We start from the raw sequence: 25,950 nt of genomic DNA, 5'->3' as shown, positions 1-25,950 counted from the left end.
TATAACATGCCTAACATTGTAGTAATACTGATTACATACCCTGAGTTATATGGAACCAAAAATATCTGCCCCGATTTCCCTAACATGTACCGATTTGACATAGACCGTGCTCATTCAGTGGGATTTCCACACCCAATTATACCGGTGTGTGCAGGGTAGATAAAGCAAACCATATCAAGCATCTTAGACTTCTTCAGGACTCCATAAAGGTAGCTACAAATAATATTGCAATATTAAAGGGCTAAAAAACAAAAAAAGGCTTCTGATTAATTATGAAGATTAAGCAGTATAGTCAATTACTGAAGATAAGAATAAGGTAATTGAAAACTGATCTGTACCTCATGTAAAAAACAATGACTCCTCCATATACTTCCAGCATGTTAGCCATGTTATAGATATCCCTTCTAAAGATGACGGCTTTCCTAGAATGGCCGAAAATTTCCCCACCAAATGTTGTGCGGATTGTGGCGTCATCCATCAATTCAGTCTTGGCCCACATACACAAGTCCTTTACTGGTAATGGCAGATTCGTCGGCAAGTTTTCCAGGTCTTCATTGTCATCATCAAATGAATATCTGATTCTCTTCTTCGGATTAGCACGCTTTGTTTTCTAATTTTGTAACGATAAGACTACATGTTATCAACCTTTTCAATATTAACATATACTATATATATGAAACATCACCTTAAAATAAGACCCACATGAAGCAAGAACTCCTGCCCCCATATCCTGCGAAATCATGTAATATATATACATATATTAATAGTTAAGTCTCAAAAATACAAACCAAAATTCAGTTGTAGAGTTAAACCTAAAACTGCTTACCAAACACCAAGTCTTTGCAGGTAATACAATTTGACTATTACTGAAGACTGATCATCTCTTACCCATCTAACATGACAATAAAAGAATAATCAAAACCAAATAAACAACATTACACCTTTCCAAAAATAAGCTGAAACTCCAATTCATTATAACCAAGGCAAATAATCAAATTTCTATTTGGATATGCGTATGAAAGGGAGAGCCAACCAGAAATTTAAAACCATAGACCTTCAACCATGACATTTTTTTAGCATAATTCTGAAACTTGATATTCAATTTGTTAATTCCACTAGTGGAGATATATATACAGACACTTAGAGCATGTGTCCAGTACCATAATTAATGGTAAACCAGGTTTATTGGGATTCCACTTATAATAGAAGCACAACCAGCCATTCAAATTATGATTAATTCATATATACCTTTATAACAATTGACCACAACCTAATCTTGCAAGATCTTTAACGTTTCCGACTTTGGAGAGGCTAAAAACTCATCTGAGTGCAGAACCCATTTCTCCTTCACTCCTCTCCTTGACCAGAAATCCTACATAACCCAATTAACAATCATATATCTACTGAACAAACAGTTAATTCGGTCAAAAGTTATAAACCCAGAACCAAAAGATAAACACCCAACCCGATTTCAAGAACAACAATTAATAAATTTTCAGCAAATTTCAAACACCCAAATCCATAAAACCAGAATAACACCCAAGTCTATTTCAACCACCACATCTCTAAATTGATATCAAAAATCTAATTTCAAAGGAAACCCGAAATCGATATCCCAAGGAAACCCTAAAACCCAACACAAATCAAGGTCGAAATCCTAACACGAAGATTGAGACTTACCGTGCAACAACAGTATACTTTGTAAAATCGGATCGAAGAACTCCACCAACAATGTCTTCTTGACCTAGATCGGGGAGAGGTTGATCGATGAGACTCTTCTGTGTAAAAAACCTAGATCGGGGAGAGAAGAACCATAATTGGGAAAGGGAAAGAATGTTGTTGATCGGGGGAGAAGAACCAAAATGGGAGCTGCAATTGCTTAATTGGGGTCTAGCTCGAGGAGAAGGAAAGAAGGCTTATGTTTTTTTAACCAAGTGTTTAGAAAACTCGGGGTCTAGCTCACTTAAGTTTTAATTCAGCAAAAAAAAAAATTTTGTCCAGACAAGGAGAAATAATTTCTCCATTTACTCAAACAATAGAATTCTGTTGTCTGAATTTTCTAAATTACAACAAACTTGAAAAAGTTGAACTGGTATTGATTTTCATACCATTCAGACAACAGAAATAGTTAAAACTATTGTCTGAAGACGTTGAAAAAAATCAGACAACAGAAAAAACATCTTCTGTCGTCTGAGGGGTATGGTATGAAACATTTTTTGGCATAGTGTGCATCCTCAAGTAGATTTGAGTGGATTTATCACAGATTATGTGATTTTCTGATTCGCTTTCGAGCGTGAAAATGATTTCAAACATTACTTGAAGTGGTTTTGCTTTGAGCTATGATCATGAAATTGAACGTTGATTTGACGTTTGAGCATATAGATTTTGTCACAAGCGGACTTGTTGATGCAAGCTATTGAATTTTGAGAAATTGATAGTTGATGTTGTGATATATGCTTATTGACTGTTAGGTTGAGAGAACTTAAGCATGACTTTCTGTTTCTGGTTTTTTAGTTTACTCATACAAGCTTGAAAAAGCTTACCGGGTTTGTGGTTGCAACCCGGTGCACTATTCCATGGTGTAGGGGTTTATCCTGCAGGTTACTGTGAGCGTGGTTGAAATCGTAGAACTTCCTTGCTGTTACAATGGTAGGTTTACTACCTAGCTAATTGTGCTACACACTTATTAGTCTTCCGCTGTGTAATGAGTGTAGTGTGTGCAGTTACTTATTGAATTGATGTTTCAATTTAATTTGTAAATTTTGCTTAATGTAATATGGGACTCTAAAGAACGAGTCTGTATTCACATTGTGGGTTCGTGACATCGTCGGTGGCCTTGTTTAAAGGAAAATTTTCACAGCTATTTAGTATTGGTGTCAGAACCATCACGCCCAGTGCTTTGTATTTGATGTAATTGTATTATTATTTGTGTTTGAAATTCGGGGCATGACATATTATAACAAGATGGTCGTTTCTTTTGATTCTGTCTCCTCAACTCCTTCAGTCACATTCTTCCCAAAGCAAATTTCACGGCAGACAATTTAGCTGAGTTGGGTAATTCTTTGATCTCTACCTCCTTATGGAATCAAATTGTTCCTCCTGGAAGTGGTTCTACTATTATTTTTTACTGTTCAGGTCTCCAGGAACTCCTCTTCGTAATTTTTTTTCTCCACAAAAAAAAAAAAAAAGGACCATCATTTGTAGTCATTCACTACTTGAGTCAATATCAAGAATTGAGAGCAAAACATTTAGAATGCATTCATCTGATCACAACTGGATAACCATAAAATTTTTGGTCACCTAGTGAAGAAGATAGCAAAGAATAAATACGATGTCTCTATTGTATTTAAAATAAATAAATACAGTGCAAGCGTACATCCAAAATGAAGATATAAAATCTTATAGAATATGGTAATATTTTGTTTTTTTTTTTGTTTTTTTTTTGAAGAGGAGACAACAACTTTTGATTATAATAAATATGGTTACAATCAACAAATAACACATCCGATATAATACCCGGAGGTGTTGTAAACCAAGATTCAGGACTAGCAGAATTAAGAGCTTGACGATCCAAACGGTGAGCCGCTGCATTAGCTTCACGATACACATGATGAAGTGTAGATCCAGGTAGGTCTGCAAGAGACAATGTAACATCCTCGTATAAATACCCAAGGATAGACAAATTAGACGATACCGAATTGCACGCTTTGACAACTTGCAATGAGTCTGATTCAAAGACCACAGGTTGAAGCCCATGATCAAGGACAAAGCGTACAGCTAGAAGGACTGCCATAAGCTCAACCTGCTCTGGAGACCGTATTTGTGTGAGAGGGGCAGCATGACCAGCCACAAAATGCCCACTAGAATCACGTATCACCAACCCAATGCCACCCATCTTCATTGAGGCATTGAAGGCTCCATCTACGTTCACTTTAAGCCAGGCCTGAGGAGGAGGAGTCCAGCAAGGATGAAGTAGCTGCCTACGGTTAGTTTTGTGGTAAGGGTTGAAATGATCAAAGTTATATTTATCAGCAACATTGCAACTTTAACTCTTTCACTTGTTATTATGGCACTTACTGGTGTTGTTATATATAAATATCGTGTTTGGGATTACCGAAAAGTTACAAATTCAGCTAGTGAAGGGTTAATTGAAGGTGTTACACTGCGGTCATATACATATTGTGAACTTGAAAAGGCAACCAAAGGCTTCACCAATCAAGTGGGAAAAGGAGCTTTTGGGACAGTTTTTAAAGGGGTGATTGGTGGGAGAGAAGTGGCAATCAAGCAACTAGAGACAGTGGTACGGTGGGTGAAGGAGAGCGAGAGTTTCGTAATGAGATGAATGCAATTGGGAGAACTCATCACAAGAATCTTGTGAAATTGCTTGGCTACTGTCATGATGGAACAAATAGGCTTCTGGTTTATGAGTATATGACCAACAGCTCACTTGCGAAATTCTTTTTCAAATCTTATGGTGGAAGGCCAACTTGGGAGGAAAGAGTCGGTACAGCCCTCAATGTAGCTCAAGGTATACTATATCTACATGAAGAGTGTGAGACGCAAATCATTCATTGTGACATCAAACCAGAAAATATACTGATGAGTGACCAGAAATGTGCAAAACTTGCTGATTTCGGATTAGCCAAGCTGTTGAAAGCTGACCAATCCAGGACATATACTGGCTTCAGAGGAACCAGGGGTTATGTTACACCTGAGTGGCACAAAAAGATTTTGATAACAGTGAAAGCAGACGTGTACAGCTTCGGGATTGTATTGTTGGAGATCATATGCTGTCAGATGATCGACCGTGGACATACCTAAGGATCAACCAACTCTTGAGAATTGGATGTACCATTGTTTGGAGGCCAATGAACTTGATAAGCTAGTGAAGGATGATGATGAGATTGACACGAGTAAACTACGGGAGATGGTTAAGCTTGGTCTTTGCTGCATCCAGGAGGAGCCATCATTGCGCCCTTCGATGAAGAAGGTGGTACTAATGCTGGAAGGGATACTAGAGATACCATCCCCTCCAAATTCTTTCAGTTCCAGACATTGACTAAGCCTTGCACTAACTAGACAACATCTAGAGTTGGCAGTTGTGTATTTAGCTGATAGTATACCTATCTATTAATTTAGTTTCTCCATCTACTTTTTATTGTTTGCTTTGTTTTTTTATCACATTTGCTCTTCATAAATTATTGCTACAAGATGGTAAGTATAAAATGAGTAATAAGAACATTACAGACTGCATCATGTCTAATTATATTGTATGTTTGATTAATATCTGTTGAGTAACATGTTATTTCTAATATCTGGTAAGTAATTGTTCTTGCAATTGTGGATATTCAAATATGCCAAGTCTAACTTTCCTATTCTCTTCATAATATTCTATCAGTAATTAGCTTATGGTTCAAAAGAAGTTTATTGTATAGTTTTCTACCTCTTGATTGGGGAATAATATTGTTGAAAGGATTAAAGGAGTTAACAAATGGAAATGAAAATGGCGGCCTCATCGAAAGTTTTTTCAAGGAATATTGTTGAAAGTTTTACTTCAGAAAGATGAATGTGAGTTTTAACATATTCTTAACTACTGATCAAAGTGCAAAGAACAAAATGAGTAAATTCTCTCAATTTTGGATTTCAGTAATTTGTCATTCTCAGGTCAAAATTCACATATGTTCATTGAATCTTGACACATTTACTTCAGAAAAGTTACAAAAAAATTTACAATATTTTGACATTTTAACAGTAAAGTTAACGACAGTGAATGAAGTGTTAATAAAAGGAATATCCACCTTGCTGAAAGTCTTGCTCTTAGAGAAAGCATCTTCCAAACTCTCCATAATGGCTACAAAAACGAGGGGGATTTCCAAATTCTCATTAATTAGATAAATAGTATTTTTCCTATCAAGATGGTTAAAAAAAATGGTTGTTTCTTTTTATTATATCTTCTTTAGTCACATTCTTCGTGAAGCAAATTTCACGGTGGACAATTTGACCGAGTTGGGTAATTCTTTGGTCTGGTCCTACTATTATTTTTTAATGTCCATGAAGTTTGTTTACAATGGACTCCTCTTCATAATTTCTTTTTTTTTATTTTTTTTCCCACAAAAAAAAAATACCATCATTTGTAGTCATTCACTACTTGACTCAATATCAAGAATTGAGAGCATAACATTTAGAATGCATTCATCTCATGACAACTGGATAACCATAAAATTTTTGAACACGTAGTGAAGAAGATAGCAAAGAATAGACGGTGGTGTCTCTATTTTATTGGAAAAACAAACGGGTAAAAACTCCAAATGGTACCTAAACTATTATGAAATTTATTTTTTAGTAAATACGATTTTTTTTTACCCCAAATGGTACCTAAAGTATTGCGCCGTTACCATATATAGTACTTCCGTTAACTTTTCCATTAAAGTCACCTACGTGGCATGTATTTTTATATAAAAACTCCAAATGATACGCGAACTATTACAAAGTACATTTTGCAATACTTCAAGTATCATTTGAAGTAGGGGTCATCATTTGGCCCTTAGGCCCTAAACCCGCCTGGCCCGTAGGGCCGAAGCCCGACCCGGCCCGACCCTTTTTTAAATAGGGTAGGGTATGGGCCATGAGAATGAAACCCGGCTCGGCCCGTTTGAGCCCTTTAGGGCCAAGCCCGATCCGGCCCTTTAGGCCCGCCCGAATAAGCCCTAATAATTTTCTATTTTTTCTATTTTTTAATTATGTTTCTCTTTTTTCTATAATATGCAATTTATCTCTTTCTTTGTAATTGATTTCTTAAGCTTTGTTTTCTTTAGTTTTATTTTCTTTGTTACATAACAATTAATATTAGGAGATTACCAAAAGGATATGAAGTAGGGTTTCCTCATCTTGGCAAGTGCGGGCTCCCTTTTCTCTTTCCCAAGTTTCTAATCGGAAACTGAAAGATGCAATATAGTTGATTGCTCTGCATACTAAGCGGATCGATCAAGAAAAGATTTGGAAAGACAAGTACAAACCCTAAGCAGCACCGGTCGTCCTGTGTGCCGCCTCTAAGCTGTTGGTGTGCTCCACCAACCCACCCAATATGTGGCAAGGAAATGTTCTGGTTTGGAATTGTCGAGGTATCACCAACAAAGAAACTCAGAGGGCTTTGATTGACATGGTTCAAGCAAAACGACCTTCTCTTATATTCTTGTCAGAAACCCTAGCACAGCAGCAGTTAATTGATACGATCACGACTCGTTTGGGTTTTGCTGGAAACATTTGTATCGCTAAACAGCCTGATTGTCAGGGGCTTGCTTTACTTTGGAGTGCAGATCTCCATGTTGATGAACGCACGTCGTCCTTCCATCATATTGACGTAAACGTTTCTGAGAAGGGGGAATCTGTCTCATGGCGTTTCACAGGTCTTTATGGTTTTGCGTCTAGGGATGTTCGTAACCAAACCTGGTCTTTGATTGAAACCCTAGCTTGGGAAGATTTCTCATTGCCTTGGCTTATGGCTGGGGACTTCAATGAAGTGTGGTGTCGCGAAGATAAATCGGGTGGCGTTCCGCGATCTGCTGCTGCAATGAATTTTTTTCAGCAAACTATGGTGAATGCAGGCCTGATGGAGATGGGTTTTATTGGCTGTCGGCACACCTAGTCGAATAAATTTACAAAAGAGAGGTTAGATCGTGGTTTCCAGTCGTTGCAATGGAGGAATCGTTACCCTTTTAGTCAAGTTGTTACGCTGCCTCCGTCTGAGTCCGATCATAACCCCATACTTGTAGAAGCCAAAACTGACCGGTATCCACCAAGGCGGAGCCACATGAGGTTCCGTTTTGAGGAAAGCTGGTTTGGAAAGGATCAATGTACGGAGATTATTCAGAGAAACTGGGCTATGCCTCTTACGGGTAACCTACTACACCAAATTGGTGCAAAGGCTCATACGGCAGGCCAGCAGCTTCTTCAATGGCACTTGATTGATGTACAAAAACAAAAGGTTGAGTTGAAGGAAGTTCAAGAGAAACTTTTAGCCATTAAGAAGGAGCCGTACTCATCTGAGCAGTATGAAGAGCAACGCAGGCTTCATGTGCGGCAAAGTCAGTTACTTGCTATTCAAGAGAAGTATTGGAGGCAGCGGTCCAGAGCCATATGGCTAAAAGATGGGGATCGAAATTCCGCTTATTTCCATCGAAAGGCTTCAAACAAAAGAGATAAAAACACAATCAAGGGTCTTATGACTCCAGCAGGTGTTTGGCAGGATAATTCCACTACACTTCGACATATGATCTATGAATATTATTCACAGATTTTCACTAGTGCGCCTGTTGATGATGAAGCTATATCAACAATTTTCAGAGCGACCCCAATGAAAGTCACAACAGCCATGAATGAAGATTTGAATTTTCCCTACTCTGATGAAGAGATCAGAGCTGCACTTTTTCAAATGCATCCATCAAAAAGCCCGGGCCCTGATGGTATGTCCCCTTTCTTTTATCAGAAATATTGGCATATTGTTGGTCTTGATGTCTGTACAGCTATCAGGAATTTCTTGGAAAAAGGAGAAATATGGGAGGAATCAAATTTTACTCATATCTGCCTGATCCCAAAAATTAAAAACCCAACAGAAGCAGCTCATTTTCGTCCTATAGCTCTCTGTAATGTCATTTACAGAATTTGTTCGAAAGTTTTAGCAAACAGACTCAAGAGATGGTTGCCTGAAATTATCTCTCCACTACAGAGTGCCTATGTTCCAGGTAGACTAATTTCTGATAATACATTGGTGGCTACTGAAGTGGCGCACTTCATGCATAAGCTCAGGACTCAAGAGGAAAGCTTCTTCTCACTTAAGCTTGACATCAGTAAGGCATATGATCGCCTTGAGTGGCCTTACTTACATGCTATTCTTACAAAGTTGGGTTTTGCGTCCCAATGGATTGACATAGTGATGAAATGTGTAACTTCTGTTAGTTATGCAATCTTGGTTAATGGTGAAGCTACAGCCAAAGTACTTCCTACAAGGGGTATTAGACAAGGTGACCCACTCTCACCCTATCTTTTTATCTTATGTGCTGAGGGATTGTCTGCATTAATCTCTCAGGCGGTCCAATTTGGAAATATAAAGGGACTGAAGATGAGCCCACAAGCACCAGTTCTCCATCATCTCTTCTTTGCGGATGACAGCCTTCTCTTTGGTGCTGCTACCATGGAGGAATGTATGTCTGTCAAACACATTCTTAATACATATGAACGGGCTTCAGGACAAAAGGTAAATTTTACTAAAAGCAGTGTTGTCTTTAGTAATAATGTCCAACCTCACTTGAAGGTAACCCTTGCTTCAGTGTTGGAAGTTAAATGTGTTGATGAACATGATCGCTACCTGGGATTGCCATTGAGGGTTGGTAAGTCCAAAACTGCAAGATTTCAGTATCTTAAGGAGAAAGTTTCGAAGAAACTGGTAAGTTGGAAAGCAAAAATTCTCAGTTGTGCCGGCAAAGATATTCTCATCAAAGCTGTTGCCCAAGTTATGCCCACTTATGCCATGAACTGTTACCTCCTCCCTAAAAGCTTATGTGATGATATCCATCAACTTTGTGCTTCTTTCTTTTGGGGAGACAAGGATGACCAAAAGAAAATTCATTGGAGGAGCTGGGAGAGATTGTGTTTAACAAAGCAGGAAGGAGGAATTGGTTTCAAGAATATCTATGCCTACAATATGGCTATGCTAGCTAAACAGAGCTGGAGGTTGATTACCAGACCTAGCTCTTTAATTGCCCAGGTGTACAAAGCCAGGTACTTTCCTAACTGTTCTTTTTGGGATGCTGGTTTGGGGGATGCACCATCATATTCTTGGAGAAGTATCCTGGAAAGCAGACCACTTCTCAAAGCAGGATCTACTTGGAGGATTGGTGACGGAACTCAGGTTAACATTTGGAAGCATCAATGGGTCCCAAATTGCCCAAGTTACTTGATTCAGAGACCGCAAGGTATTGCTTTTGAAATGGTCGCAGATTTGATTAACCCTCAAACAAGAACATGGAATCAGACCTCTGTACAAGCTTCTTTCCTGCCTCATGTAGCTGAGCAGGTTCTATGTATTCCATTGAGTCAACACACCATGCCAGACCACTTGAGTTGGAGCCCTGAAAAGAGAGGATTTTTCACGGTTAAAAGCGCTTACTGGATAGCGCGTCAACAAGTGCTAGGCAATGTCTTAGCTTCATCCTCAAACGGTGATCCGTTTAAGGAACTGTGGAAGCGCCTCTGGAAAGCTAACGTCCCTGGAAAGGTTCACATATGTGTTTGGAGGGCATGCAACAATCTACTGCCTACAAGGGAGCAACTGCTCAAAAAGGGTTATGTAGGGGACATGGGATGTCTCTTATGCAATCACAATGTGGAAACTACTGCACATATTTTTTGTGAGTGTCCTAGTGCCCGCCAGTTGCTATCAAACCAACCTTTTCTCTTGCAACACACTTTTCTGCCTAACCTGGACTTTCGAGAATGGATGCTAGAGCAATCTCTTAGTCTTAACGCTGATAAGTTTGCGAAACTGCTCATGATTATCTAGGGACTGTGGAAGAATCGTAATACCAAGTTATGGGAAGGAAGAGTGCAGTCGTCCAATGACATTCTGTTAGGATGCTTTACATGGCTGGAGGAGTTCCAAAAGGCTAGGATGAATCCTAACGTACCAGTTCACAACAATACAAAGCGATGGCAAGTTGCTGCAGTTCCTAAACTCAATGTTGATGGAGCATTTATTTCACAAGAAACATATGGTGGAACCGGAAGACTTTTACGAAGTTCAAGTGGAGCTTTTCACGCTGCCTTCACAAAGCCGGTTTTTCATGTAAACTCTACAAAACAGGTGGAATTGTTGGCAATCAAGGAAGGCCTACAGTTCATTAAAAATCTGCAGATACAGAACGCTATTGTTGAAACTGATTGTTTAGTGGCAGTTCAAGAGATCACAGATCCAACCATGAATTTCTCGGTTACGAGCAGTCTTGTGATTGATAAAGAGAGTTGGGCTCCATGCCGGGTGTACTGATCACTTTTGCACCCAGGTCTTGTAATAGAGTGGCACATAAGCTTGCTAATGTGGCTTTTGAAACACTACGACAAGATTTATGGCAGGGAACTATTCCAACCTGCATTACTGATCTTGTCTCATATGATTGTACTTCTATTTCCTAAATTCTTAATAAAGTTCCAGTACTTTAACTTCAAAATTAATATTAGGAGATTTAGAGAGATAGTTAATTGAATATAACCACCTTAACTAATATTAATAAATGTTATAAGTTAATTCCTACACACACACATATTAAATATGATCAACCAAAAACAATGTCTTATATTACCTATATAACCATTGAGCCACATTTTGAGGAAAAAAAAATAATGTAAGTTTTTTTTTTATTAAACAAAATAAGGCCATTTTCTGCCCTATTTGGCCCTATTCGGAAGGTCGCCCTAATAGATCGGGTTTTTAGGGCGGGTAAGGGTTAGCATATTTAAACCCCGGCCCGACCCTACCCGGCCCTAAATTTTGTTGACTTTGACTAGGCCCGGCCCTAGCCCGGCCCATGATGACCCCTAATTTGAAGTTTTTACCCAAAACAAAATACAATTACAATACAAGTGTACATCCAAATTGCAGGACATAAAATCTTATAGAATGGTAATATTTTAGTAGAGGTGGCAAACGGGCCGGCCCGGCCCGGCCAGGCCCATTTTAAGCGGGCCTAGTCGTGCTTCATGCCGTGCTTGGGCCGGCCCATTTATTATCGTGTCGGGCCGTGCTCGTGCCGGGTCAATAACGGGCCGTGCTCATGCCGGGTCAATAACGGGCCGTGCTCGTGCCTACCCACTATAAAGCACGATTTTAAAATCTTAATTTGAACAAATAAAAATTAATTTTATTTAACTATTTTTTTGAAAGGATTTTATTTAACTATTTAGAAAATTAAAATAAATTAAGTTCTACAACGTTTTTCTTAATCTTAACTTTTTAAGATTAGATTTCTAATAATTTTTTATATTCCACTATAAGAAAGAAAGAAAAAAAAAACTCAAAATATATTGTTTTTAGTATATTATTGTGAGATTAATCTTTATTAATATAATGAAGATTTAGTATCTATTATTCTTTCCTTCATTCTATAGTTGTATTATTATGAGATTAGTCTTTATTAATAAACATATATTTAATATTTAGAAAAAATACTTATGTCAAAACAATGATATAATGTTTCGTTTCATTATTTTGACAATATAAAAGAAGGGGTTTTGTCCATTTACCCCATTTCTAGAGATTTTTTTCTCCCTTACCCCATTAAGTTTTTTTAATTCTCTCTTACCCAATACACTCTAAGGGAGTCTTCCCTAATACCCCATTAAGATTTTTTTTTTTTTTAAATTTTTTTTTAATACCATTTTACCCCTCACCCCTTGTTACTTAGAAAGAGAGAGAAAAAAAATGGAAGAGAGAGAAACTATAGGAGACTTCGCCGGAGCCCGTCACCGGCCGCCGGAATCCGGTCACCGGTCGCCGGAATCCGGCCAACTTTCGCCGGAATCCGGTCACCGGTAGCCGGATTCCGGTCACTGGTTGCCGCCCACCGGAAATTGCTGAAAATCTCACCGGAAAGTTTTTTTGCCCCCAATAGACATCTATTGCCCCCTAATAGAGGGGCAATAGACGTCTATTGCCCCCTAATAGACGTCTATTGGCCCCCAATAGATGACTATCAGCCATGTATTGCCCCCCAATAGACGACTATCAGCAGTGTTTTGCCCCCAAGTAGACGTCTATTGCCCCCCAATAGGCATATATTGCCTCTCAATAGACGTCTCGATTACCGAAATGGGAACTAATCTTTTTAAAATTATACAAATAAAACTTTGATTAAAGAAAAAAAATGAGAAGATTACATCAATTCAAAACGTCTATTGCCCCCCAATAGACATATATTGCCCCCCAATAGACGTTTCGGTTACCGAAATGAGAACTAATTTTCCTAAAATTACACAAATAAAACTTTGATTAAAGAAAAAAAATCAGAAATTGCATCAATTTAAACGTCTATTGCCTCCGAATAGACATGTATTGCCCTCCAATAGACTTTTATCAGACATCTATTGGGGGGCAATACACATCTATTGAAAGTACAGGATGCTATGGAATAGTTCGAAATAGTTCACTACACATAACAGAAAGCATCTCTACATGTCAAAGTTACCTTGTTTTCTTAGGAGCATCTTCACTAATTCATGCCCAATCTGATACTATACCCTTTTCCTTTCCAAGTCTACATTGAGAATCAATATAAATCAGCCAAGTCGCAGAAATGCTACTGAAGTAACACACAGCAAGCCCCTCCTTTTAAGTTGTTATACATTGAGACACAAGCAGTCAACACAAAAACCAAAAGAAAGGCAAACCATGAATAGAACATAAACCATAAATGTCCAGAGGAAGAAGATAACACCCAAAACAAAACCATTACAATGGCAAATGCACCATTTCAAAAATCAAAGACAAAATTCTGATCGGTGGCTATTTCTATTTCATACCCAATTAACCTTCACTCATTTCGACTCTTCATCTTTGATAAGAAATCAAAGTGCCGAGTCAACTCAGACCTAGTTCACCGAAGAGAACGCCTGCGAGCTCTTAGGCGTTTCAGAGACGAGCTCATTCGCCGAAATCAAAGCGTCGTTCCACAAATTGGCGAAACAGACTCACCCGAACCTCGTTCAGTCCGATAACGATTCCGATGCTTCTCGCCGATTCGTTCAAATCCTTGCCGACGCTTCTCCCCGGCTGGATAAAAAACACAGTCCTTCTGTACGGGCTCAAAACTCCGATCTGATCTCGGCAAGAACTCGCCGTTGAAGTAAACCGATGCCACGCCGGAGGTGGTGGTTGGGGAGAGAGAGAGAGAGAGAGAGAGAGAGAGAGAGAGAGAGAGAGAGAGAGAGAGAGAGAGAGAGAGAGAGAGAGAGAGAGAGAGAGAGAGAGAGAGAGAGAGAGACGCACAGAGGAGAGAGAGATCGATCTGCATAGAGATAGAGGAGAGAGAGTTTGAAGCTGTAATTTTTTAATTAATTGAAGGTTAAAATTGTCATTTCGATTTATATTGGGTAAGTGAGAATAAAAATCTCTTGCTGGGGTAAGTGAGATAACTTTGGCTCATTTTGGGGCTTTTGGTCAAGGACCCATAAAAGAAAGCATTGGTGGAATTGTCATGAGATTTTAAATAAAAATGTCTCATATTCAAATCTCATCATTGTAGTTTTTTAATATTTTTAAAAACAAAATGAAATTTTGTGTTTGTAACGGGCCGGCCCACAATATGTCGTGCTCGGGCCGGGCCGGGCCAATGGGCCAATATTCTTAGGCCCAGCCCGACCCGACCCGTTATTCTAACGTGCTCGGGTCGTGCCGGGCCACTAACGGGCTTGGGCCGTGCCGGGCCGCTTTTAAGCGTGCCGTGCTCGTGCTTAGTGGCCCGTTTGCCACCTCTATATTTTAGACTAGATGGAAATTGGAAAAGGCCAAAAAAAAAAAAAAATTCAAGAAAAGGGTAAAGTATATCCTTCATATATGAAACAACTGAGGCCTCCGGCAGCAATGGTGGCGTTAATTATTTGGTGCAGTTGGAGTTGGAGTTGGACGTAGAAAACCCCTTTGTGTGGCCATCATCAAGGATTCTCTGAAATTTCAGGGTTTTGTCTTCTTCCATTTCCTTTATTCAAATTCGTCCACATTTTGAGTTGCAGAAAATCAAATATGGCGGACAGCCTCTGGAACCGTCAGCGGCAACTGCTTCCTTCCGGTGGTGTTAAACGACTTCGTTCTGACTACGGTACACCCTCTTCTCTTCACTACATTGATCACCTCTCATGTTTAAGCCTACACTCAATTCATGATGGTCAATACCATTTGCATTTTTGTAAATTGGCTGCAGTGTTTATTCTAATCTCTTAATTCAATACAATTTGTGCTTCCTTCTTGGCTTTGCATTGTTTGTTTTGGTCATAATATGCTTAATCTGGGTTCTTAATTATTGTGCTACATTCTTGTGTTATGTATTGCAAGAGTATATACTTATTATGAACTCTTGCAACAAGAAAACATAAAAGATAATTGGAGTGAATGTTATAACTTAACTTGCATTGAGCTTTTTATCAAAAGCAGAGTAATCAATAAGTAAAGAGTTGGGTTGTGGGTGATGTACTGACTTAACTATACCCGAAGCATTTTATAGATTATCTGGAAAGCCGATAAAAAGACGTTTACTGGACTGTAGGAGTCATTATCCACTATTCTTTTATCTTCACCATCCTTCTCTCTTAGGTCATTTAGGATTTCGGATGTAGGCGCTAAACTAGCAAAGTTCTTAGCTTGGATAAAACTAAATTTCAGTCAGTTTAGTGGTTTTTAAACCTCTATCCTATTTATACTTCAATAAGGGAAATCATTGTTTTCTGAGAAAATAAGGATGTACATGGGGTGATGATGCAAGTCATTTCAACATTCTAGTTAGGGTATTGAAGTTACTGTCACAATAAATTTCGGTAGCAATGTGGATCTTTTTGGCACTAAAGGCTTTTATTTTGCAAGGTTTTAAAATCTTGGTTGCCATTATGACTACCATTGTTGCAAGATTTGTAAGTTTTGGTAAACCTTTTGATAATTGCTATACACATATATACTAAATCTAGGGTTCTTGCTCTTGATTCTATATTATTTGGTTTTGTTTCTCAATTATGTGTGTGATGGCACACAATATAGATATTTTCATATGTCATCTCTTCATAACTGATTTATAGAATCTAACGCTCGTTATATCTTCAGAGTTCAAGATCTTACGTGAGAAAATTTAACATGTCCTATAGATAATAAGGGCTCTGTTGCTGATCTGTGAGCTTTTTACTTTGCTGTTCTTAATGTTTCACATGTAAATTATGTTGTCTTTTCTGGTTCAAATATGTGAATACTGTTTGCTGTGTAAATTTTATGAGAAGAGTACCTATCTCTGAATAAGAGTTTCATTTCAACTGTCGATGATTCTGGTTGTCTTTATCTCCAATTTGTTACGTATAAATTTCTAGATTCTGTTCTTGAGGATATGTTTCTTTTATTATCTTCTTTGCTTTTTTCTTTTCCGCTTCCATATATGTTTACATTGTTGATTTGGGATTCTTTAATTTCTTTCAGATTTCCAAATTCTGTTTTGATTGATATGTGCCTTTCTTTCTCAGTCTTTTGTAGTTCATTTATGCATTTTGTTTGTTGGTTGTCTCATCTTGAAATATAAAACCTCTTAGCTTTTGTTACATATCTCAATAATGATCTAAAGTCATGCTTGTATATTTTCATGGATCATGACATATTCTGTTAGCAATCCTCTGCTTTTATTATATGTTGAGGTTAACTTCCTATTTAACCAGATTCCAAGTTCTTAGCTTTCTAAAACCATTAGTAATGACTAGTGACTAGTGAGCATATATATTACCTGATTGTTGTATCATTTATTGGACTTGTTGGTATCTAGAGAGACCTTTTAACCTTTTAATGATTCCCACTTAACATTCTGTGGCAGTTTGAGTGACTGGGTGTTATTAAAATATGTTTTATGTGAGAAAAACTGGTTGACGGTATTGATAATTTAAATTCACTGAGATCTATCAAATTAAAAGGTACTTAAGCCTGCTCTCTCTCTCTCTCTCTCTGTGCATTCTAATTGGCATCAAGTAGACTGCTTTCCTTCACAATCATGAGACGGTACTTGCATAGTTTATTGATGCATTTTGGTCATATAAATACAATGCAAATCAATGTATGAGAAGATGCTACAAATTTTGATGGATATCATGTCCATTTTTTCATTCATTTGAATACTTATTATATGTTTGTTGAATTTTTCACTTTCAATTTTGTAACTTATCACAGGACATATAGCTGTATCCAGATGCTTTGAGCTGTAGCTTGTGTCCTCTAGTCTTAACCTTAAAAATAAATTTACTGTTCAGTCACCACTTAGTTGCTAATATCTTAGTTTCTACCACCTTTGGACTAAATTTTAGAGCTGGAGGCCTTGCTTCATTCTGTTAGATGGATTTTCCACTACATCTTTCCAATGATTTTGATATAAATAAGTTTCATGATTTAGATCTGTTCTCTCTGCTGTTTTAAATGCTTTCTTTATGTGATCAATAGTTACTTACCTCCTAAACCAAGTACTACTTCTCTTTGTTTTCAAATCTATCAAGCAGACCTCCCAACGTCCGGTCTGTATTCAGGTCATGAGATGCGTAGCTATTTAGCACGGGATGATGATCTTGGTGGTCATAGGGCTGTAAAGGATACAAAATCAATTGGATCAGCATATGACCGTTATCTTCAAAATGGGGTGAATTTCTTTAGCTTGAACAATGTTACTTTCCTTTTTGGCATATCTTTATGAATTTAAACTGAGACATATATCCTATTTTCTTTAGAAGCAAGTGTCTTCAGATACCATGGTTGGAGTTGGATTGGGGCCTGTTAGTGGTGGAATGGCTGATCATTCTCGATTGGTCGCCCTGGGGCTGTTGCTTTGGATTTAATTAGTGGTCGAAATATTAGTCTTGCTCAGCTCCCAGTGGATGCAATGCCTAGACTAGCAGCTGGACGTGAAACAGCTCCTTTACCCCCAGATGCTACCAACACTTTATACATTGAAGGACTTCCTCCTGACAGCACGAGGAGGGAAGTAGCTCGTATCCTTTATGATGTTTTCATGCTGTGTGAGAATTGTAGGGATCTTTCTTTTCCCCATCTTATTGTTTTAACTCAATGGTTCTGTAAAAAAATTTCTCACTTGATTCTTTATCCTTTACATCGTGTTAAGATATCTTTCGCCCCTTTGTGGGATATAAAGAAGTGAGGCTTGTGAGCAAAGAGTCCAAACTTGTATGTAGGTCGTGGATTTTCTAGACTTGTTTTTGTTATTCTTGTGGAGTCAGCATTCTCTTTGTATACTAACATTCTGATTTATCCAAATGCAGCGTGGTGGTGATCCCCTTATCCTTTGTTTTGTGGATTTTGTAAATCCAGCCTGTGCTGCAACTGCCATGAGTGCTTTGCAAGGTGAGTATGAATGCTAGCCATTAGTAAGGTATTCAATTTTATCCTCAGTAAAATTATTCTAAAAACTTTCCATTCACAACAAGTAAAAAGAGTCATGTTGAGGCCATCAATAAAATGAAAAGTAAAAAAATATATATATAAAAAAAACAAAGGTTGTAGATGGATAGTTGTGATTTTAGATTACAATTATGAGTGAGGCTCTCGCACTCCAGAACCTGTATAACTATTAACTGGATGTAGTGCTCATTATATTATCCCAAGCTACTGGGTTTTTTGAAATGCTGAGATGTTAACATTGTTGTTGGATTCACAGGTTATAAAATGGATGAACACAATCCGATTCTAACTACTTGCGGCTGCAGTTTTCTCGATTCCCAGGTCCAAGGTCTGGACATGGAACCCGTAGTAAGAGGTGAATAGGCTTTAGGTCATGAGACACATCTATATAGAAGCAATGAAGATTGCATGTAGACATATACGTTTGACATATGGTCCCTTCTGGAGTTCTGGAGTGGCTGTTTTACATTGTACACAATAAAGCTTGGGCACACATGAAATCGTAAGCACTCGAGATGCACATTGTAGCATCTAAGCAGTGAAACCAGGAGTAATTTCATACAGAAGAACCTATACCAGATAGGAAAGGTCTCTTATTTTTACTGGTTTTCTTTCTCTTGTAAACATTATAGCGTTTGAGTTCTAACAATCATATAGATTATGCAATGGATTGTGCCTTCTGTGTTGGAGATGCATATTAACTTATTAAGAAGGGACCCCCTCCCCCAGTTGGGAAGAAACAGATTGATTGAATAGGAAAATAGTTCAGTGGATTAACTCAATGACATGCATGGAGTTCTGGATTCTTGTCCAAGAAGTTGCCAAGTCTAGCTAAAAGTTTAGATTATGTCATTGACTCAGAATTGTACTTGGCTTCTCTGGAATTAAGATCTTGTTGGGATCTCACCCTTGTGGGTTTGTATGATTACCCCAAAAGAAGAAATCATATCTAAGCACTTACATTATTCAAGTTGTCTTCTACTGTAACTTTCATTTTCTTAGGAATAGAGCTTACTGTAACTTACATTGTCAATTTGGAACAGGCTTGTACTTTTATCTGGTCTGTAAGTTCCAGTTCAGTAGATCAGTGTCATTTTGGAACAGAATTGTACTTTTATCCTCTGTGGAGTCAGTTGTGGAAAGACAATGCGCGTTAGAAATTTAATCCTAGTCTCTCCTTTTGGAGCAAGCTAGTGGTGCCAACACTATGTTGATAGTTATTATTCCTTTGAAGTTGGGACTAATCTCCCAATTCTAGGAAGTAGCCTTTAAAACTCGACTGACCAGTCAATGCTAGTAAGCAGTAACTATCACATTGTCACATGGGCTTGAACGTCTCCGTCTCTATTATTCTAAGTATTAAAAACAGAAACCCAACCTCTTCATTTATGGATATGATGTGTGACCCATAATCCTATACCTCTAGACCCTCCCCCATCCCCCATCCCATTGCAATTTGCTTCTTTCTTTCCTTTGTTTTCTTTTGATACGGGTGTACCCATTTGCATTTGTTGGAGCTGATTGATGAATTGGTTGTGAATTATCAATTTGGAAAAGCATATGGCATTTGTGATATACATCCCTTCATCTCATTAACAATGATATTATGAACTCTACGAGGTAGAGCCTGTGGTGAAAATCGCTAGGTTTTGGTCACAGAAAAAACCTAGCATACATACCATGTGTGCTGGTGGGTAGTATTTGGTTCTATTGTTCCATTTTCTTCATTCTTTTGGAACCGGAAGAGAAGGAAGGGAGGGAAAGGTGGTTTAGTGCAATAAGGATATCTGGAAACAGTGGTGTGGTTAAAAAGGACCTAAAATAAAAGAGGTAGTTACAAAGAGTTAAATGTAGTACCGTTTTACATCTATGTAACTTGTACCTCTATGTGGTTTGCATGAAATAATTTCAGAATTTGATAGTTGATAAATGTACGGCCCGGGTTTGTTCCAAGTCGTCTTTGATCTTTTGTCCTTCTATAACCCAAGTCTCTGCCGGTCGTGTATGGTAGGTCATAGGTGTTTAATGCGACGGGTGCATGGCCAAAGTTGACACTCAATTGGGGGAAAGAAACAGTAACTTTACCACCTTTACCTGTAGGACTACTACAACATTTACCTTATACACATTAACGGATTAACTCACTTCCTTCAAAAAAAAAGGACACATTAACTCACTAATAGGCTAACGTTCTTGATCTTCGGTCTGTCTTCGATTTGGTGATCTTCGACATCAATGATTTTCAGCCAAAACTGAGCCCTCCAGAAGCCTCCAGCTTGATAGGACGAGATTTTTGGGGTATGGATCATCGATTAGTTTTGCTTTGAACAAACGGTTTAATTTTAAGATGCCTCATTTCATCAAGTATCACTTATCGAGTTATTAATAACACATGTTACGCAATTACTAAGATCTATCACTTTCTTTAGTTGTAAGAGGTGTAGAGTTCGTCCAAAAATTGATTGATAAGGATATAAATGAAAGGGGATTCACTAATGAATACGGAAAATAAAAGTCAAAAGAGATTTTCTTTTCAAATCATTATAGTATGCATGTGATACATTAATAACTTTCGTCATAAATACTCTACATGTGTAAAAGGGTTGTTTTTCAGAGAAGAAAAACAAAAATCATAAAGAATTGAGTAATGCACATGTAAAAAACAGTTAATCTAAATTATGGTTCTTCATCAAACACATCGCAACTTCAAAATGTCACCATAACAAGGCAAGACTAAGGACGAAGACGATTAATGGTGGTGGGGGATGAAGATGAGAAGGGAAAAACCGACATTGCCCCGCCTCGTCGCCATCTGTATCTAGCCATCTAGGCGTGTTGCATTTTCGATTTTTTTTTTCAAATTTGGAATAGCAATTTTGGAAAAGAAGCCAATTGTTTGAAGGCAAGTAGCAAAATTGAAAATGTGAGATGTCCTTCATCATGGAAGCAAGATCAAATCCTTCATGCAACGAGCGGACCCCTTTTCATTGAACCGCCACAAAAGCACCTTTCTTTTTCTTTTAATTTTTAGCTTTGGATGCCTTTTCCTTTTTCTCATGCATGAGTTACTATCACGTCGAGCTTGTTTTCAATCTTTTCGTGGCATCTTCAACAGCATATGCCTAACATCTTAGAATTATGCTCATACATTATCAACCACTTCTGTAATCTAAGACGTCAAGAAAGAACTTGATTAAACATCGAGTATTTTAATTAACAGAGAGAAGAGTCGAGTTTATCAACCTTTATCTGACTGAAATTAAACCGTGGTCAGCCCTTATTAGTAGATGTTAATTGGGATGATTCACATTAACGTTGATTTATTAGACACTTCTAATTAAAGAAGTACAAAACATATGTTATCGTTCTATATAACTGTAAGGATAAAGTATCTATAATCTCTATGTGTCGGTAACATTACAAAAAGATAATTTTGCAAAACAGTTAAAAATATATATATATTTGGCTAACCAGTTGGTCCATATATTTTTTTTTTTTTTGAAATGTAGTCGGCCCATATTTATAGAGTCAGTCAATCTTTAAATTGAACTAGTCTACTTGAGGTAGTGATACATTGATGTACTCTAAATGAACACGTTAGTTATTTATCCATAATTTGGCAAAACAGTTAAAAAAATAATAATACTTGGCTAACCAGCTATGGTTAACATTGGCTAACCACAACTAATAACAAGAGGACACATGTCCAATAACCACCTAAGGCCTCATTTGGGATTGCTTCGCTTTTAAAAAATTAGTTTTTTCTAAAATTCTAGATTTTATTGTGTTTGGTAAATAAATAAAAAGCAGGTTTAATTGAAAATTATAGATCACTGACAGCAGATTTTAGAATTAACCCAAAGGTTGCTTTTAGAAGCTGTTTTAGATCAAAACACACTCTAAAGTTGTTTTGTGTACTGACAACACTTTTAAAAGTATTATCTACCAAACACGAAACTGTTTTAACTCGCAGCTGATTATCCTCACAACACAGCAGCAATAGTTTTTTTTTTAAAGTCACAGCAATCTCAAATTAGCTCTAAAAATGTTTGACAAGAATGTGAAGAAGATTCTCCCACAATAAACTATGAATATTATCCTTATTAAATAGACACATGTCATCTTATTATTGACTATGATTAGCCAAGTATTATCCTTAAACAAATGTGTTGATTATGTTGAACAACTGTCCTGCAGACCCAGACATATCCTTGAGAAGAAAACAACACCCAAGACCAGACAGTGCATACATCCATATATGATAGCCCTAATCTAATCGAAATAAACATCTAATTCTTTCTTACATTAATTGAAATGAATACGTATCCTCCCTCTTGTTAATTGTTAATCTGTTTCTTTGTACAAAGAGTCCAGGTCAACTTGGCTCTCTCTTTGACTTCGATGGCTCATACTAAAGCCAATATTATAAGTTTTCTGAGATTTCAGGCTTATGATCCAGAAAAAACAAATTTAATTTTCATTCCTCTATCAGTAGTGGCGGACGCATGATTATATTTATGTGGAGGCGAATTTTTTTTAAAAGAAATAGAATGAACCTCAACAGAAGAGATAGGTTAATATTTGCTATTAATACTTTCACAACTTCACAGTAAGAAAAAAAAAATCCAATTCATACATTTTTCTGTAAGAAAGAAAGAAGAAGGACAAAAATGCATTTCTTAGCAAAACATAACAATTATCAATCAAGACAACTCTAATTATATATTAAAAACAAAAATTCTGGGGGGGAAAAAATAAGAAGAAGATAATGGCAATCACAACTCGCAAAGCACATGTATTAACAATATACAACTATAGAAACTAAAAAGAATTTTTTATTCATTTCTTTTATGTTTGTGGGCTAGCAACACAGTTTTTTATTAATACTACAGTTTTTTATTCATTTCTTTTATGTTTATATTGCTTTTCAATGGGGTGAAACAGTTACTATGAAGCAGATCAAACAAAACCAATAAAATAACTGGGGCAGTGGCCCTCACTGGGTCTTTAGCTCTAGTGTCGGTGTCTTGGAGATAATATTTATTTTCCTTGTACGACTTGATGAAATAACAAACAGAGAAAGACTAGGTAATCGATCGATGTCGTTGTTTGTATATATAGAAGACTTTAGACTGATGATAATATAAATATATTGATAATGAGAGACAAATTACAACTAATCAACTTTGTGATGCCCACTGGTCAGGGTATATATGATCACATAAATATGTAATGTAATGTAATAATGTATTGTACTGGCATATGCACTGGGCATGCATATACTCCTATTAGCCAATTATATAACACTATGCATCGTTTTCTTGGTACACGTATTTTGCTGTCACAATGTAAATACAAGCGAATTTTTTCTTGAATGTGTGGAATCAAATGAAATTTGAAGGATCGTGCTGCTTTCTCTCACTCCACAAGTCAAACCTTCAGCACGAAGTTGTGCAATTGATGCGCTTTTGTTATTTTTCAAGAGAACTAGAATGAGAAAAGAAAGTTAAGAGGTAATAGTACCAGGATATTTTTAATATGACAATACGTACGGATAGATAAATAAATATGAACGATACATAAACTTTTTAAAGAACAAAAATTCCCTAAATTATTCAATTGATTGCCCCCCTGGAGAGCTGCAGGTCTTTGCCATCCCATGTGTGGTAGCTCATGCTTAAACCAATTGGTTTGATCCGATTTTGATTATTTGATAGGTGCAAATTTAGAGGTTGATCTAGAATGTAGTTCAATAATTAGAAATGCATGTTGTTTTAGGTCATTTGGGGCAATCATATTGGCAAAATAATAGTAAAATTGTAATAGCTGGAATGAGATAGCCAAAACTAAAGTTGAATATGATGCAATCATTAATTATAGATAATGATTCAAAAATCGGCTGATTCTTTAATAAGCAGATGATGATCTAAAAGTTAAAGAGTTCCGATGATTTGCCCTTAGAAAATGTTTAATTGGAGCTCCTTTACACAATATATACCTTTTTTGTTCCAGATACATGGCTATTCATTTTCATCAAGAACCGATTGAAAGTTGAAACTATAATCTCTGCATATATCTCCAATAATAAGAGATCCCCTAAATGGGGAAGACTTTTCGAAAAGAATATATGTACAAGATGAAGTACAAATTAACAAAATAGAAAGATTTAAAAGGAGAGGGATTGATATAGGTCTCCGAGAAAAGAGCCAAGGATCAGGCTCTTTTAAAGTGAGAAATGCGTAAATTTACGACAATTTCATAAAATCTAGATGCTCCATATTATCTAATAGTCTTAACAGTTGACACATCACTTTACCACCAATTTTTGGAATTTTAGTCTAAACACCGTAATTTGCCTTTAACTTAAGAAAAAAAAAAAATTTGGGTTTTGACGTGCTCTTTCTCCTTTGCTGCATTGCTCAATTTGCTCTTTGCATGTGCCTCCCATGGAAACTCATCCATGGTTGAAGAAAAGAAGATACTTTGAATCATGCAACTGCATCTGTTTCGAGTTCCAATCAAAAAAATTTCAAATAACCGTCATAATTAAAGAGTTAAACTTTAAACTCTACAAATTTATGAAACCCTAGCCTTATCAACGGATACCCCCATTTGCTGAAGTGAAGTCCTTAGTTTGTTCCACTCCTAGATGATTGAATAATCTTGCATTATCAACTACCTCATTGGAGTTTATCAATAAAATTTTAGTATAATCGTGTATTATCATTTTGACCTGTAAACCAATAATTTTAGAAAGATTTTCTTCAACCATGGACTAGTTTCCATAGAAGCATAGAGAATGCTGAGTTTTCTCTATGCAGCACAGAGAAAGAATTTTGACACGCACAGGATGAAGTTCACGTCAAACCTTTTTTTTTTTTTTTTTCCCTCAAGTTACTGTGTTTAGACTAAAATTCCAAAAAGTAGTGGTAAAGTGATGTAATAACTGTTAAGATCGTTAGATTATATGGAGAATCTAGATTATATGAAATTAACGTAACTTTACGCCTTTCTCATTTTAGAGGAGCCAGATCCGAGAGGGAAAACCCCAAAGACCTGCAAAACTATATCTTCATAGATAAGTAGGGATTTTCCCCATCTCCTTAATTGGACAAAGGAGGAACATATTAGCATAATTAATTTCATATAAAGATATGTTTTAATAGCAACTTGGCAAACAAAGCATTACTAGAAGAATACAAGCAAGTAAAAAACTTTTTGTTTGGCAAACAAAATCAATTATACTCTATAAAGGCAAACCTCAAGTCACTGTACTTTACTACTCAATGAATAATGATTGGACGATTTTACCCCTGTATGTTGCAAGATTCTCTCTCTCTACCCGGCATTGCTGGGGGGCTTAGCGACTAGTAAAATACTATAGGACCAGCTCTCAATGAGTTTATACGGTGCACATGTATTAATATATGTTGAGGGATTACTTTTAAGCACAAAAATGGTGTTGCATTATTGACCAATTTCCGTGATCATATATATTCACACTTCCATTAATATTCTTATATAATCGTATCAAAATGCTCCACATGCTTGGTACTCAGCTCTCCACCTCTCTTTTCAATTCTGACTAGCTCGATCGAGCGAGCCTCTTCTAGATTCAGATCGATTTGTCTGCAATCACATGCCGACTCCTTTAAATTCCAAGACCAATTTAGTTTTTAGAAATTGCCAACACTTTTTCCTTTGCTTTCTTTAATTGTAATCTCACTAACTCCCATCAACTTCAATTTTTATATATCTGT

General features: G+C 37.0%; 1 protein-coding gene and 1 pseudogene across 1 annotated transcript; both read left to right on the top strand.

The window, feature by feature from the left end:
- Positions 1-4,009: 4,009 nt before the first annotated feature.
- LOC133737555 (G-type lectin S-receptor-like serine/threonine-protein kinase LECRK4) lies at positions 4,010-4,821 on the top strand (annotated as a pseudogene).
- A 9,760-nt stretch (positions 4,822-14,581) lies between these two features.
- On the top strand, positions 14,582-19,310 carry LOC133735157 (RNA-binding protein 1). Its single transcript, XM_062162572.1, is given in 8 exon segments — positions 14,582-14,864; positions 17,278-17,414; positions 17,506-17,572; positions 17,575-17,763; positions 17,895-17,956; positions 18,052-18,133; positions 18,447-18,470; positions 18,473-19,310. Coding segments are annotated over 8 exon segments (714 nt in total). The 5' UTR covers positions 14,582-14,788; the 3' UTR covers positions 18,550-19,310.
- The last annotated feature ends 6,640 nt before the right edge of the window (positions 19,311-25,950 follow it).

Source organism: Rosa rugosa, chromosome 3, assembly GCF_958449725.1.
Source record: "Rosa rugosa chromosome 3, drRosRugo1.1, whole genome shotgun sequence".
Lineage (NCBI taxonomy): Eukaryota > Viridiplantae > Streptophyta > Magnoliopsida > Rosales > Rosaceae > Rosa > Rosa rugosa.
The sequence above is the reverse complement of the archived record's forward strand: the minus strand, read 5'-3'. Positions and strand labels throughout refer to the sequence as shown.